General features: G+C 39.0%; 1 protein-coding gene across 1 annotated transcript; it reads right to left on the reverse strand.

The window, feature by feature from the left end:
• Positions 1–2,631: 2,631 nt before the first annotated feature.
• On the reverse strand, positions 2,632–13,154 carry LOC306906398 (fibronectin type III domain-containing protein 7-like). The gene is made up of 13 exons (XM_079477770.1): positions 12,956–13,154; positions 12,355–12,618; positions 9,261–9,521; positions 7,937–8,194; positions 7,586–7,837; positions 6,524–6,778; positions 5,652–5,909; positions 5,307–5,564; positions 4,761–5,015; positions 4,404–4,664; positions 3,840–3,869; positions 3,645–3,694; positions 2,632–3,284 (listed from the first exon to the last, which is right to left on the reverse strand). The coding sequence occupies exons 1-12, from the start codon at positions 13,014–13,016 to the stop codon at positions 3,672–3,674; spliced, it is 2,436 nt and encodes an 811-aa protein (XP_079333896.1). The 5' UTR covers positions 13,017–13,154; the 3' UTR covers positions 2,632–3,284; positions 3,645–3,671.
• Positions 13,155–13,172: the final 18 nt, after the last annotated feature.

The raw sequence follows: 13,172 nt of genomic DNA on the forward strand, positions 1-13,172 counted from the left end.
TAATAAATTCAAATGGGAATGTTTTTTATTTTAAATGTGGGATAAATGTATGTAGTAGTTCACAAAATGAAATACAAATTTCTGATTATTTTATCTAGTAAATTGAGAAAAACTGAAAATAATTTTGTTATAGTCTATAAATTTTTTCATATGTATACTGTATATATGAAGAGTTTGGTTCCAAAATGAGATAACTGCGTTTTTAAAATTAGTCAAAACTCATGTTGTTTATTATTTTATCATGTTTTTAATGTGATTCATTGTGTTAGTTGGCTGTATTTTTTAAGTTATTATGGCTTAAATCAAAGCAAACCAACTGCAGTTTGATTGATATTCATTGAAATGCACAATAAAAAACATGATTTTTGAAGTTGAGTTATCTCATTTTGGAACCAAACTCTAAATATATAACATTTCGCCACATAACCATTGATATGTGTTTAAAATGTAAATGGAATTACGACCTTTAATGGCTCTCTAAGCTTATACTTAGTCTAGATCAAGACAAAGAAAAAAACTGAAACAAATCCATGAAGCTTTAAATTCAGTTATCCAAACACACCATATAAAGCATAAAACATTAAAAAACCCACTGTTAAAACAATGTCTAAATCTACATATTACTAGTATTAGTACGTGTTTTATTTAGGTGGTAATTTTACTGGTGGATGATAAATATCATTCACATTTACTGTTTAAAGGGAAGCTGAATAACTGGTAACAATGAGAGGGGACTCTTATTTATTGGTGTTTTTCCTGCAGGCTAAACGTGTCAATGGATCCATGTGAAGCGAACAACATAAAGCATTGACTTTATTATTTCTGTTCATGAGATTAAATGTCTATTATCGACTCAAATGGGCCACCCTCTGTTCAATCTCAGAAACATGATTTGGTCGATTGTGTTGTCAACAAAGAAGCAACAAAATCCATGTGATATGATACACCGGGCCACACAAGCAGAATCTTAGTTGCACTGAGTTTCCCACACCCACAGAGGGACAAAAAAAAACATATAGGAGTTGTTGCTGTATTTCATAACTAGGTGGTACAATATTCTCTCTGATCATCCCAGACCTTACTGTATGCGTATGACTTTATGTGGATTTCCCATTTACAATGCACACAACATGAAATTACTCAAAATAGCTCAAGACAGTTTATACCAAAGGTCTCTGAAACTCAAAAATCTTTCTCAGACTTTCGAAAGTCAACATGTTTCTGGCTGGTTAAAAGATTTCATAGATCCTAAATAGCTTTCCATCAAAAGACAGCTAAACACTTTTCATCCGTGTCCCCAGGGGGTTTGTTTCCTGATTTGGAGACACAAAAAGGCCCAGTTACTGTACATCTGATGTAATAATAGCAAGACACAAAAGGTGGTTTCGTGGGGAAATGTTAAAGATGAGGGAAACATTGAGAAAAGGTCCTTGGGGAGAATTTACAGCACAAAAGATGTGATGGTTTGTTTGGGCAACTCATCACTTCTCATGCCAAAACACTCTCACAAACAACATTACTTCAAAGGTAACAACACAAAAGACAGCAGGAAATCACATCAGTGTGGCTTATCAAAACATTTTCAGATTGCAGAAGATTATTTTTAGAGGATTTTAAGAATTTCAGTATTGTGGCACATTTGGCCTAAATTACATTGGACAAATAAACTAAAATTGATACATTTTTATTAAAATAAGCGTATGTTAATGTTAAATTAAGCAAAATAGTATTGAAGATATAAAGTTTAGTTACTTTCTTTTTGATTGGAATCCTCTTTAAATGAATGCGAAGTTACAGCAACTTGGTCTCAATGAGAAATTGAACTGTAAATGGTTGTCTACTTTATTTAATTTCATTATATTATTTAAATTGTTTTAATTGTAAAGGTATTTGTGTAAATATTAAGTAGTGGCGACTCCCAAAATAACAGTGCCAGAGACTCTGGATTATTCCAAACATTGCGCGCAACTGAGCGCATGCGCTTAGGTCTATCCAAACACGCGCGTAATGACAACACAAAAACACAGTTTAACATAATATGACTTTATAGTTATTTACTCTTTATTTGACTTGTTGTTATAGACAAACCATGAACTATTAGGCCTGCTACAGATGGTCAAATTTCATCAAACTGATTCGAGTGCTGATGGATGTCCTCTTTTCGTACCTTCTCCGTTCCCCTCCGCTGGCCTCCCTGCGTTATCTCTGGTCGATATTAACCAATGTTTAATTTCGACAAAAATCCCAAACATAAAGTCTGAAAAAGAATCTGAGTATGGGGATGTTTTTTATTTGCATGGTTTTATTTGTAACTTAACTGCTATTTTTATAAGTTACACTTATCGATTAAATACGGTATTCCTAATAACAAACAAATTATTTCTGGAAATCATCTTGCAACCCCACCCTCGCGGCCTTGCGACCCCCTGGGGGGTCCCGATCCCTACTTTGGGAAGCCCTGGACTATACAACTGTACGCCTTCTGTTCATCTATTTGAACACTAGATGTCATCTAAACATGGAGAATGTGCAGTCAACAACTAATTTCAGTAGATCTATCTAAAACATGCCTAATAGTTAGAGATTTGACTTTTTATATAATAGGAAAGCACAAACCGAACAACGTTTTTTAATGCAGTGAGTTTTAATGTCAAAGGAATTGAATTGCATTCACAACTCACAAGATGATGGTTTCACAAACATCCAAGGGAAGTCCAATGACTAAAGCATGCAGCTATAGTTCCCTCAGAGGCACGATACATAGGGGAGTATATTGACTTCATAACAAATCTTTTTTAATGTCAAATTCTTTTCAGTCGACCAAAATAGTCAGAGAAATAGATGTCAGTATGTTTCAAAATATTGTTTTATCTGCAGATTTAATGCAAATGCTTCATCATAAGACAATTTCAAGTTCACAGCATCAGGTTTGAGAATTTTGATGGAGAATTTAAGTTAACACTGGACAAATTGTCAAAATCCCTGAACAATATGCATTGATTGTTTGTTGATTTTGTTCATTTAGTAATTAAAGCTTTTAAATCTTGTATAAACTTCAAATGTTTTACTCATATTTCACAATAACTCTTCAAGTAAAACCTCAAATCATACTCTTACGTTTCATGACATCTTTACTGTATATTATTAGGCATCATTAGATCCTGACTAAGCATTATTCATGTGTTAAGCTGAGAATTCAAGAAGTGTGTTGTGAAGTATCCAATTTATTCTCTTCTGGTCCGGGTTCTTTTTGAAGGGTCCATTTGTCCAATATTATAAGAAACCTGTACAATAGAAAATCCGATAAGTCAAACAAAATCAATGAAACTAGATATTCGAGTTGCGGATGTGTATGGAGGCAAGATTTGGTTGATTTATACCGGTGCTCATAGATGTTCAATAACTGACCACCTAATAGTGTGATGAGGCTATTGGTTGGACCCGGGGAATATTCTAGTTGGCCAACCATTTTTGAGTAATACAATAAATTATTTTCACATTTTCTGTGATTAAATTGACAGATCATCATTTCATAGACAATTATACATTAAGAAGTATTTAATTGTTTTGTTGCAGACATTTTGGAGGGGCTCAACGAAAATCTGGGGGGAAATGTCCCTAGTCCTGTTTTTCACTGTTCATACCTCATTGTGTGGACACTCGTCTGATCATTATCTTCTTCCCCGATAAAGCACTGACAATGAAAGGAAAGAGTTAAATCAGGGGAGTGTGTTTTTTCACTTAATGTAAGCATTGTTTTTCCATACTTCATATCCTTTTCTTGCATTATTGAGAATTGCATGTAGTTCATTTGAAATGTAAGATGTTGTGAACCTTACCCATTCCTACATCATTGCCTAAACATGAAACTGGAAGACAGAAATAGACAAAATTATTAGGCACGGCTATATAACTTTTAATGACTTCATCTTTCATTTAAATCATAGAAGTATTTGAATCTGAGCAACATATATGACTGAAACAAATATAGTATAAGTAACATTTACTTTGGGGATAACAGGGCACAAGAACACTTTTCAAGTAAAGCATTTTGCAACCAAATTTATATTATTATAATATATAAATTATAATGTGTTGGAAATATAAAATGCTGAATACAAAAAACATATATTGTGTTATATTGAAATGTGATAGGTTCAAGTTTCTCAAATTCCCACATAAAACATATATTTAGTGTAATGAAGTTATATTTTTATCTTAGGCCCCCTGTGTGAACTGACTTCATACAGCCACAGAAAATCACATCGGAATGGTTGAAAGTACTTACAACATGGCTGAGACAAATGTAAATCATAAAGATCTTACATCATTTGTTTATGTTTATGTACAGTATATGATGTTACCTAATGCGAAGATATTAGTACGTCTTTAAAAGACATTACCTGAATACGTCCTCCTTGAGCAGAACTGGACCTTCGTTCCGTCTTGATTCAGTGGGGCGACGACCACAGAGTACACTTGACCGCACACTATCTCTGACACTTCACACATTTTGCTGCCGGGCAGTGGGCTGCAGGTGTGAGTGCTCTGGCTTCCGGAAACTTCTGCCGTGTAGTTGATGAGAGGGCTGCTGGACCTCCAGCGCACATGCAGCGTGTTATTGGTCCCTCTGAAGAGCCGAATGCCCGTTGGACAACACTCACCTTCAGAGACAAGAGAAATGTGTTCAGATGTTGATGGAGGCACGGTTATTACATTGTTTTACCACTAATGGCACCAGGGTTGTAATGAGAACGTACTGGTTGAGAAGCCATGAAAGGTGCACTCGGCCTTTTGCCCAGTACGGCTGATCGCTTCCAGAGAGACGGTGTAGTTAGTGCCACAGGTGATGCATCCCATCAGGCATTCTGTTTCCATGGTGTGACACTGTGCATTGCCCCGTGGTGAAGACAGAGAGACGATGTAGGTCTGGGCGCCATTGGCTGGCAACCAGGTGACGTTGCTCACGGCTTGGGTCACCTGACCCACTGAGAGGCTTAGTGGGCAACAAGGTGCTGAGAAAACAGACATAGTGTATTTATAGACTTTCAGACTATTTTATTACGAGCTAAAATGAAGAAGGAAAAAAGCTAAGTTATCAGGGTTTCGGCTCTCAGCATTTCCAATCTAGCGTAAATGAATCTGTCACTGGTTTTGACACTTTGTGAGAAAATGTTTGTTTTTGGTAATTACATTGGCATTGGTGGATTAAATGGCGAATGCGGTTATCAGGAAAAATGTATACATCTTTAAATTGGGGACCAAAATTATGTTATTTCTAATATTATACTGCATGGAACCCTGACCTGTTTCCAATGGAACGGTGTAGCTAGGCATGCTCTCCCCAGCTGTGGATGACGCAGTGACGCTGACATCATAGATGGAGCCGCAGGGCAGATTGGGCAACTGACAGGAAGTGCCGTTTGATTGACAGCTGTACGTGTCACCCACCGAGCCAATCACACTGACGCTGTAGTTGGCAGCTGTGTTGGAGGACTTCCAGGAAACCAGAACACTGGAGCTGTTACTCTGATTCACACTGATGCTCTCAGGCATGCACGGAGCTATTAAGAGAAGGCAACAAACAAAAGTATTTTGCAACAAACACGTGATATATGTGTGCCTTAGTGAACATGTGAGTGTAGTTATACCTGTTTCATGTGTTTGTGGTCTACAGGTGAGGTTGCAGCCCCGAATGTCGTTGCACGGTATGACCACTACGCTGTACCTGGTGTTGCACGTGAGGTCAGAAAGGGCACAGACAGGTGCCGTGTCATTACACAGAATCACCTCGGAGGCGTCCACAGCGCGGGTCTCATACAGATCTGCCCCACGCACAGTTGACCACTCTATCTTCAGAGTCTCCCAGGACTCCAGAGAAATTGTTGTGTTCTCTGGGCAGCAAGGCACTGTGGGAATAAGTAAACAAAACTTTTTATGTTATGTTATTGTAAAAGACAATCATAATTTTCAGATAAATAACTAGATATTAGTCAACTTAATTAGTAAAATATGTAAGTGAATTAGTAAACCCTGGAGTCACATGGGTACTCTTATGATGCATATACTGTATGCGTTTTTTGGAGTTTGATATTACACATCTAGGACAAGACTTAAATCGATGTGGGTCATTCTCTTTTTTAAATTCGTGTCATAATCTTCAGTTAAAATCTGGAAATGCACTTTCATCCTGTAATGACTATCCATCTTAAATGACGTTTGTTAGTTGGCTTGGGGCAGAGAATCCGTTAACTCCTCCCCTTCAACTGTCAGTCTGCTACTGTTTTTATATCAAATCAAATCGCAGGGAAAGCCGAAAGCTTTTTCACTTGGAAATCCGTCAAAATACGGAAGTAAAACAATCGCATCTTCTGGTTCAGGGGAACTTTAATAAAACTCTGAATGTGTTCGGATGGCGGAAGTCCCGTATACACATAGACTGGCATGTGTGTGATTAAATAATGTGGTCATTTTCATTTTCTGGTGAACTATTCCTTTTAAGTTGAATTTTTAAGGTTCTTACAGGTGGTGTAGTTGAGAACGGGGCCTGGGGGACTGGATCCGGCCTGGTTGTGTGCAAACACGGTCATGATGTAGGAATATCCGCAATGGCAGGAAAACTGGCAGGAGGTCTGGCTGGAGTTGCACATTCCTTCTATGCCATCATCACTCTTAATAAAGGTGGTGTAGACCTCAGCGTTAGGGACGGAGTTCCACATGACGGAGCAGTTACCAGCTACCCTCTCCTCCACCCAGATGGGCTGTGGGGGACAGGGAACTAACACAAAACATATCACATTGTGTGCAGTATGATGCTTTTGATCAACTTTTATCAAGAAAGTAACTCTTAAAGTCTGTAAAAATAATAACAGTAACTATTAGGAGAACTACATTGTTTACTATATTAGCATTGTGTATTCCAAGCTCGTGTGCTGCAGTTTTGAATGTACGAGCCCTTAAAATTCGAATGATTGATTGTCTATGTTTTATTGTTCACTCTTAAAAATAAAGTTGCTTAAAGGGATATTTCAGGCAAGAAACAAAATTTCCTCAAGGCATCCTGCCTGAATATGACGTTCTTCTTGAAGAATAATGCGGAGTAATGTAGAATGGGAGTGAATGGGTTTCACATTTTTAAAGCTCCAAAAAGTGCATCAATGGATCAAAGACCCGAGGCTTGTTTTTCCGGCAAATGATGGTGACGTCACCGGAACTTATTCACTGCTTGGAATTAAAATGATACATGGGTTTATAACTCAGACTGCATTATTCTTCAAGAAGAAAGTCATATTCGGTCATATTCGGTTAAAAAAGTCATTTAAACCCTTTAAAAGGTTCTTCACAGCGAACCAATCAGCCAAAGGTTCTTTAAAGAAACATCTCTTTCTTATGTTTTTATAATGTGAAGAAACATTTTTTGCCCTAAAGAACCTTTTGAGAAAGAGATGTTCTATGGCATCGAAGAACCTTTTGAAGCACCTTTTTTTAAATGTTCATCAGCTAGAAAACATTCACTCTGAAAGTGATCACGGCGATGCTATCATTATGTTTTGTGTACTGTATGTATGTGAATATTTGCACTCACAAGAAATAAACTGCACAGGCTGTGAGGGGACGCTGGGTCCGGCCTGGTTGATAGCAGTCACTTTAACCAAATGGGTTTCTCCACAACCCAGAGAGCTCAGAGTGCATGAGTTACTGGACGACGAACAGTTCTGGCTGGTCGAACTCAAAGCGATATATTGCTGTGCGCCCTGGACTGGATTCCATGACACCACAATACCAGCCGCAGAGACGCTGGACACCACCATCTCAGTGATCTGAGTGCTGGCAGGTCCTATGGAGGCACACATGGTGTGAATGTTTTACTGTATTTTGATATCTCAACACAAACTTATGTTCAAGGAAAAAGAATCAAGGGAACTCTTTCCCTTACGTGTAATCTGACAGACATTGAAGTCATCTCCAGGGATATTCTCAGGACTCCAGGCATTTCCTTTAATACAGTAAATTGTTCCAGCCTCCAGGTTTTCAAAAGGCACCTGAGTCTGTGTGGTGTTGAGGCGGTTCTGGGTGTACGAGCCATCCCTGATGATGCTGAGGCTGTAGAGGACAGCATGAGCCACTGGTTCCCACCTCACCAGGATGCTGCTGTTACTGGGAGAACTGATGTTGAACTGAGGAGCAGGGAGGACTGTGGGCCACAGCAAAAGAGAGAAAAGACATTTACAGACAAAGATTTATAGGCTAAGTCTGTGGCCCTAGATGCTGGGGTACAGCTGTCCGACAACTTTGCAGATGATAAGCGGCTTTGAAGAATGGATGGATAATTTACCTTTTCCCCCTTCTTTTCTTTTCTATATACCTTCATCCTCTTCCCTTCCCTTCCCTTTCCTTTCCTTCTTCCATCACTTCACTACCCCTTCCCTCTTTTTTAGTTTTTTTCATTTCCTTAACCTTCCACCAATTCACTTCCTCTCACTTCTTTTCCGTTTCATTTCCCTTTCATTTATTTTATTTTACACTCATCCCTTTCAATTTTCTACTTTCTTTTCTTTGGCCTTCATTCCCTTCTCCTTTCCTCATTGGATTTGATGTTGTTACTTTTTTTAGTTCTAGGTTCATCCACAAAATTGTTCTTAAATAACCACAGGTCTCGTGTTCTGCTAGTCAAGGCTAAGTTTCCATTTGATAAACTGACGCAATAGTTTTCATCTCAGATTGCTTAAATGCTTCAAAGATAACTCCTATCCCATTGTCATCTTGTAAACTGTACCATGACGTTATTCTATGTATATTTGTAAGTGATATGGTTTCAGATTGAGGCTGTTCCGAGCAATAAGGTCCCTTCCTCTGGTAGTTTCATGTGACCTCCTCAGCGTGCAACCTAAACAAAATCACAAAGATGCAGAGCATAAACTGAAAGATGTTTTCTGAGCCCAAACCCCTTGAGCGGGACCGCCCTATTGTCATTGCTCAGTGTCTCATATTTTACCCGCAGAGCAAAGCCGGATCATGTTACTTACATATACCTGTGTGAGAAACGTATTTCACAAGCCATGTGTGCTGCTACAAATCAAGCCTCTGAGATAAGCTACTGTATGTGGCTTATCCTGTTCTTTCCTCTTTTAATCTCAATGAGAAGATAAGGTTACTGCCCCGGCTGAGGGTTAGAGAATAGCCAACACTGTCCTTGCATGAATGGATCATTTCTTTGGCCTCTGGGTCAATGAGGGTGGAGAAATGGGAGAAAACCATACCTGTCTTTGCCTCCACGGAGATGGATGGCTGGCTCCTGCCTGCACTGTTGACAGACATAACGCTGAGAGTGTAGTCTGTGTAAGGCTGGAGGTTGCTGACAGTGCCAGGAGAGCTTGGTACAGGGGTCTCCGAGAAGAAAGAGCCATCGCTGGTCTCGGCACGTAGGATGTAAGATGTTGCGCCGGATACTTCTGAGAATTCCACAGTAATGTTCTGGCTTTGTTTGGAGGAGGCCATGACGATAGTGGGCACATCAGGAGCTAAACACATAATAAATATTCATCAAAACAAATTGCTTGTGGACAGAAAAAGACAAAGTCTGAGACAAATGTCTCTCATCTCTATCTTTACCCTCTACACCAGTGGTTTTCAAACTTTTTAAAGAGCGACCCTAAAAAAATCAAAAAAGATTTGGCGACCCACCATATACATTATATAATATATAATTACCTGTGCGCGCATTTCTTATATGTATACGTATACAGAAACGCGCTTACACATAATAGCTACACATATATATTAGCCTACGGAGCGAGACCGGGGTAAATAATGAGTATGTGCGCGTGTCTATGTGTTTATAAAACTTACTTAATGAGAAGGGTGGGCCTGCTTATTCTGCACAATCTGTTCCCAAGCTGGTTCACAAGACGAAAGGGCAACACGCATGTCCGGCGAAGCATTCAGTTTGTTTCGCTGTCTCGTCTTCATTTTGGTCAAAACTGAAAATCCAGTTTCACACATATATGTGGTTGTGAAGGGTAGTAGCAATAAAATGCTTGCTTTGCTCAGCATTGGATACTCCGTGGAAAGGCCGATCCAGAACGAAGACAATTTTACCGTTTTGTGACGAGTCTTCAACGTGCTGTCACAAGTAAGATGAAGCATTTCTGATTCTTCTTCGGAGGTTAAATTCAGTTTAGCGATTGATTCTGGAGTTTCAAAGTCAAAGGGATTTTTCACCCACTCCTTGTCTTTTAATTCACAAAACTTCTCCTTGGGGAAGTAGCGACAGAAGCGACCCATCAGTGCATCCAGATGTGACTGAATGAGACGTGTCAGACTAGTGACCAATTTCTTGCAAACATCATTTTCTTCAATGTGCCTCATCATTGTTGGAAACATATAGTAGCTTGCAGTTTTGAGTCGCAGCTGCCAGAGTTCGAGTGATTTTTGGAAAGCCTGAATTTGTTCGCAGTGTCTGAAAATGTTGTCCTCCCGTCCTTGCAAATTAAGGTTCAGTTCGTTTAGAACAGAAAATATGTCGGCAAAATAAGACAGTGTTAAAAGCCATTTCTCATCACGAAATTTGTTTGCGAGAGGTGAGAGCTTCTCAGTAAGAAAAGCATGTATTTCATCCCTCAACTCGTACACTCGGGTAATCGCCCTTCCCTTTGACAACCATCTCACATCTGTATGAAAGAGTAAATGTTTGTGCTCGGCTCCCATTTCAGTACACAAGGCCTCGAAAAGTCGGCTATTAAGGGCACTGCCTTTAATAAAGTTCACAACTTTAATAATGTCTTTCATCACTACTTCAAGTTCCGGTGGGATTCCTTTTGATGCTAAAGCTTCGCGATGAATAAAACAATGATTCCAAACAATGTTCTGTCCTGCTGCATCCTTAATTCTTCTGACAACTCCGCTATTTTTGCCAGTCATGTTGGCTGCGCCGTCGCTGGTGATGCCTTTGCAGTTAGCCCAATCCAGTCCGCATTTAGTCATGAAGGCATTTAACTCTTCAAAAATACAAGCTCCTGACGTGCTCGAAGTTAACGTTAGGCAGCACAAAAGATCTTCAATTAATTCACCTTGCCAAATGTAACGGACATAAACCAGTAACATAGCACTTGATGAAACATCCGTGCTTTCGTCCAGCTGAATAGCAAAATATTTTGCTGACTTTAGTCTTGCTATAAGCTGGTTTTCCAAATTTTGGGCAATATCCCAAATTCGTCGTGACACCGTATTGTCACTAAGAGGAATTAGTTTTAGCTTTTCAGATGCCTTTTCATCCAGAACTGTATTAACGATGTCTATTGCAGCAGGCAATATTAATCTCTCTGCAATTGTGTGTGGCGCTTTTTCTTTGGCAATACGATATGCAACTTTGTACGATGCCAGGTGCAATTTGTGATTGTGAGTTATGCTTCTGCTGAGTACCTGAGCTGACGACTGAATTTCTTGAGCCTTCCTCTGAAAAAAAGTCAATGGTTTGTCCGCCAGCTCGGCATGGCGCGTACTTAAATGTCTTTCCATCTTCGCTGGCTTTAAACTTTCATTTGCTAACTTTTCCCCGCAAATTACACACATTGGTATTGCAGCATGGTATGCGTCAGAACAGTTGACAAATCCGAACTTTAAGAAGTCATCTTTATATGGCCTTGCTGCAGATTTCTGCTTTTTCTTCGCTGGGACATAACTGCTATGCTGTTCCTGTGCATCGCCCTCGCTGTCTTTCGTGCTGAGCTGTGCTTCAGGAGACAAGGATGGACGGCTGACGGCATTTTCAGCTCCTTCATTTGAAAAGGTCTCGGTCTCAGGCCCTCTTTTACTTTTAAAAAAATCATAAATGGTATTTTTTGGCCTTGACTTGCTCATGTTTAGCATAAAGACTTGCTACTAATGTCACGCTGATGCTATTGATAATAACTATTTGCATCATCTCAGAAAAATGGCTGCGTCAACTACACTGCGCACAATTTAAGAGGGTCCGGTGACACCGTGTTAGATTTATGGACTTATTTTGCCTGTATTTAAATAATTTTAAGTGTATTTTCAGTGTATTTTATCGTTATTCCTGTATAATAAAATTGAATTTATTATTTTAGTAAAAATTAATTTTATTCTAAAATAAAAAAAATAAATAAAAAATAAAAAATTTCATCCTGGCGACCCATTTTTTAATTTGCGCGACCCAGCCGAGGGTCGCGACCCATGGTTTGAAAACCACTGCTCTACACACTATGTGCAGTACAACCAACTTACATCATGCAAGAATATAAAATGCTGAATTGAAATGGTGCTGGTGTAAAACAAATGTTCACACACAAAAACATATTACTACATCATCACTACTCTTTAGGAAGTACGCACCAGTAGATCCGTCCACATTAACATCCGCCATCATGTTATTGAGGTTTCCCATTGCCTCCACCCGAAAGGTGTACGCTGTGTTGGGGGTCAGTGAATTAACAGAGCCCATGACGGTGTTCGGTCCGAAGGTGGCGAAGACCACGGGGACTGCAGCGTTCCTTAGAGAAGCTGTTACTCTGTATGACTGTGCACCTTCATATCTGCTCCAGCGGACAACCACACTTTTTGATGTCACCGTGAAGATACTCACAGTCATTGTGCTGCCTGAGGAAAAAATTATGGGAGAAACGTGCTATTTTTCAATGCTGAAGACAATTAAAAAATATATAACAACCAAAAACATTGCATTAAGAAGAGTGATGAATTTGTGAAGATATGTTTCATCCAGTACCTGACACCTGTAAATAAGACAATAAACAAAGAGCTTTATTAGTTTACAATTTTTAGATTTTTGTATACATAAACTTTCGTCTCACGAACAGCATATTTTATTTATGACAGCATTCTTAAAAGTATAATACTTTTTACCTTTATTACAATTTCAACATTTTGCTCTTATGTAGTGCCTCTTACAATTTTAATACATTAAACGTAAATAAACGTACCTGTGAAACTATTCCAAGCAAAAACACCAGCCACTTCATTCCTCCAAGGCCTTCCATCTTGTTATTCAGTCTGAAATCCTTTATTTATATGTAAAAACGGCACTGTCTCTTGTTTCTTCTGTTTCGTCTGAATATACTTTTTAGGAGCTTTTCTTGAAGGCATCTCAGATAATTTAGCCTTGCCCCACCCACTCAAGAGAGCTGACCAATCAC

Source organism: Barbatula barbatula, assembly GCF_947034865.1.
Source record: "Barbatula barbatula genome assembly, chromosome: 17".
Lineage (NCBI taxonomy): Eukaryota > Metazoa > Chordata > Actinopteri > Cypriniformes > Nemacheilidae > Barbatula > Barbatula barbatula.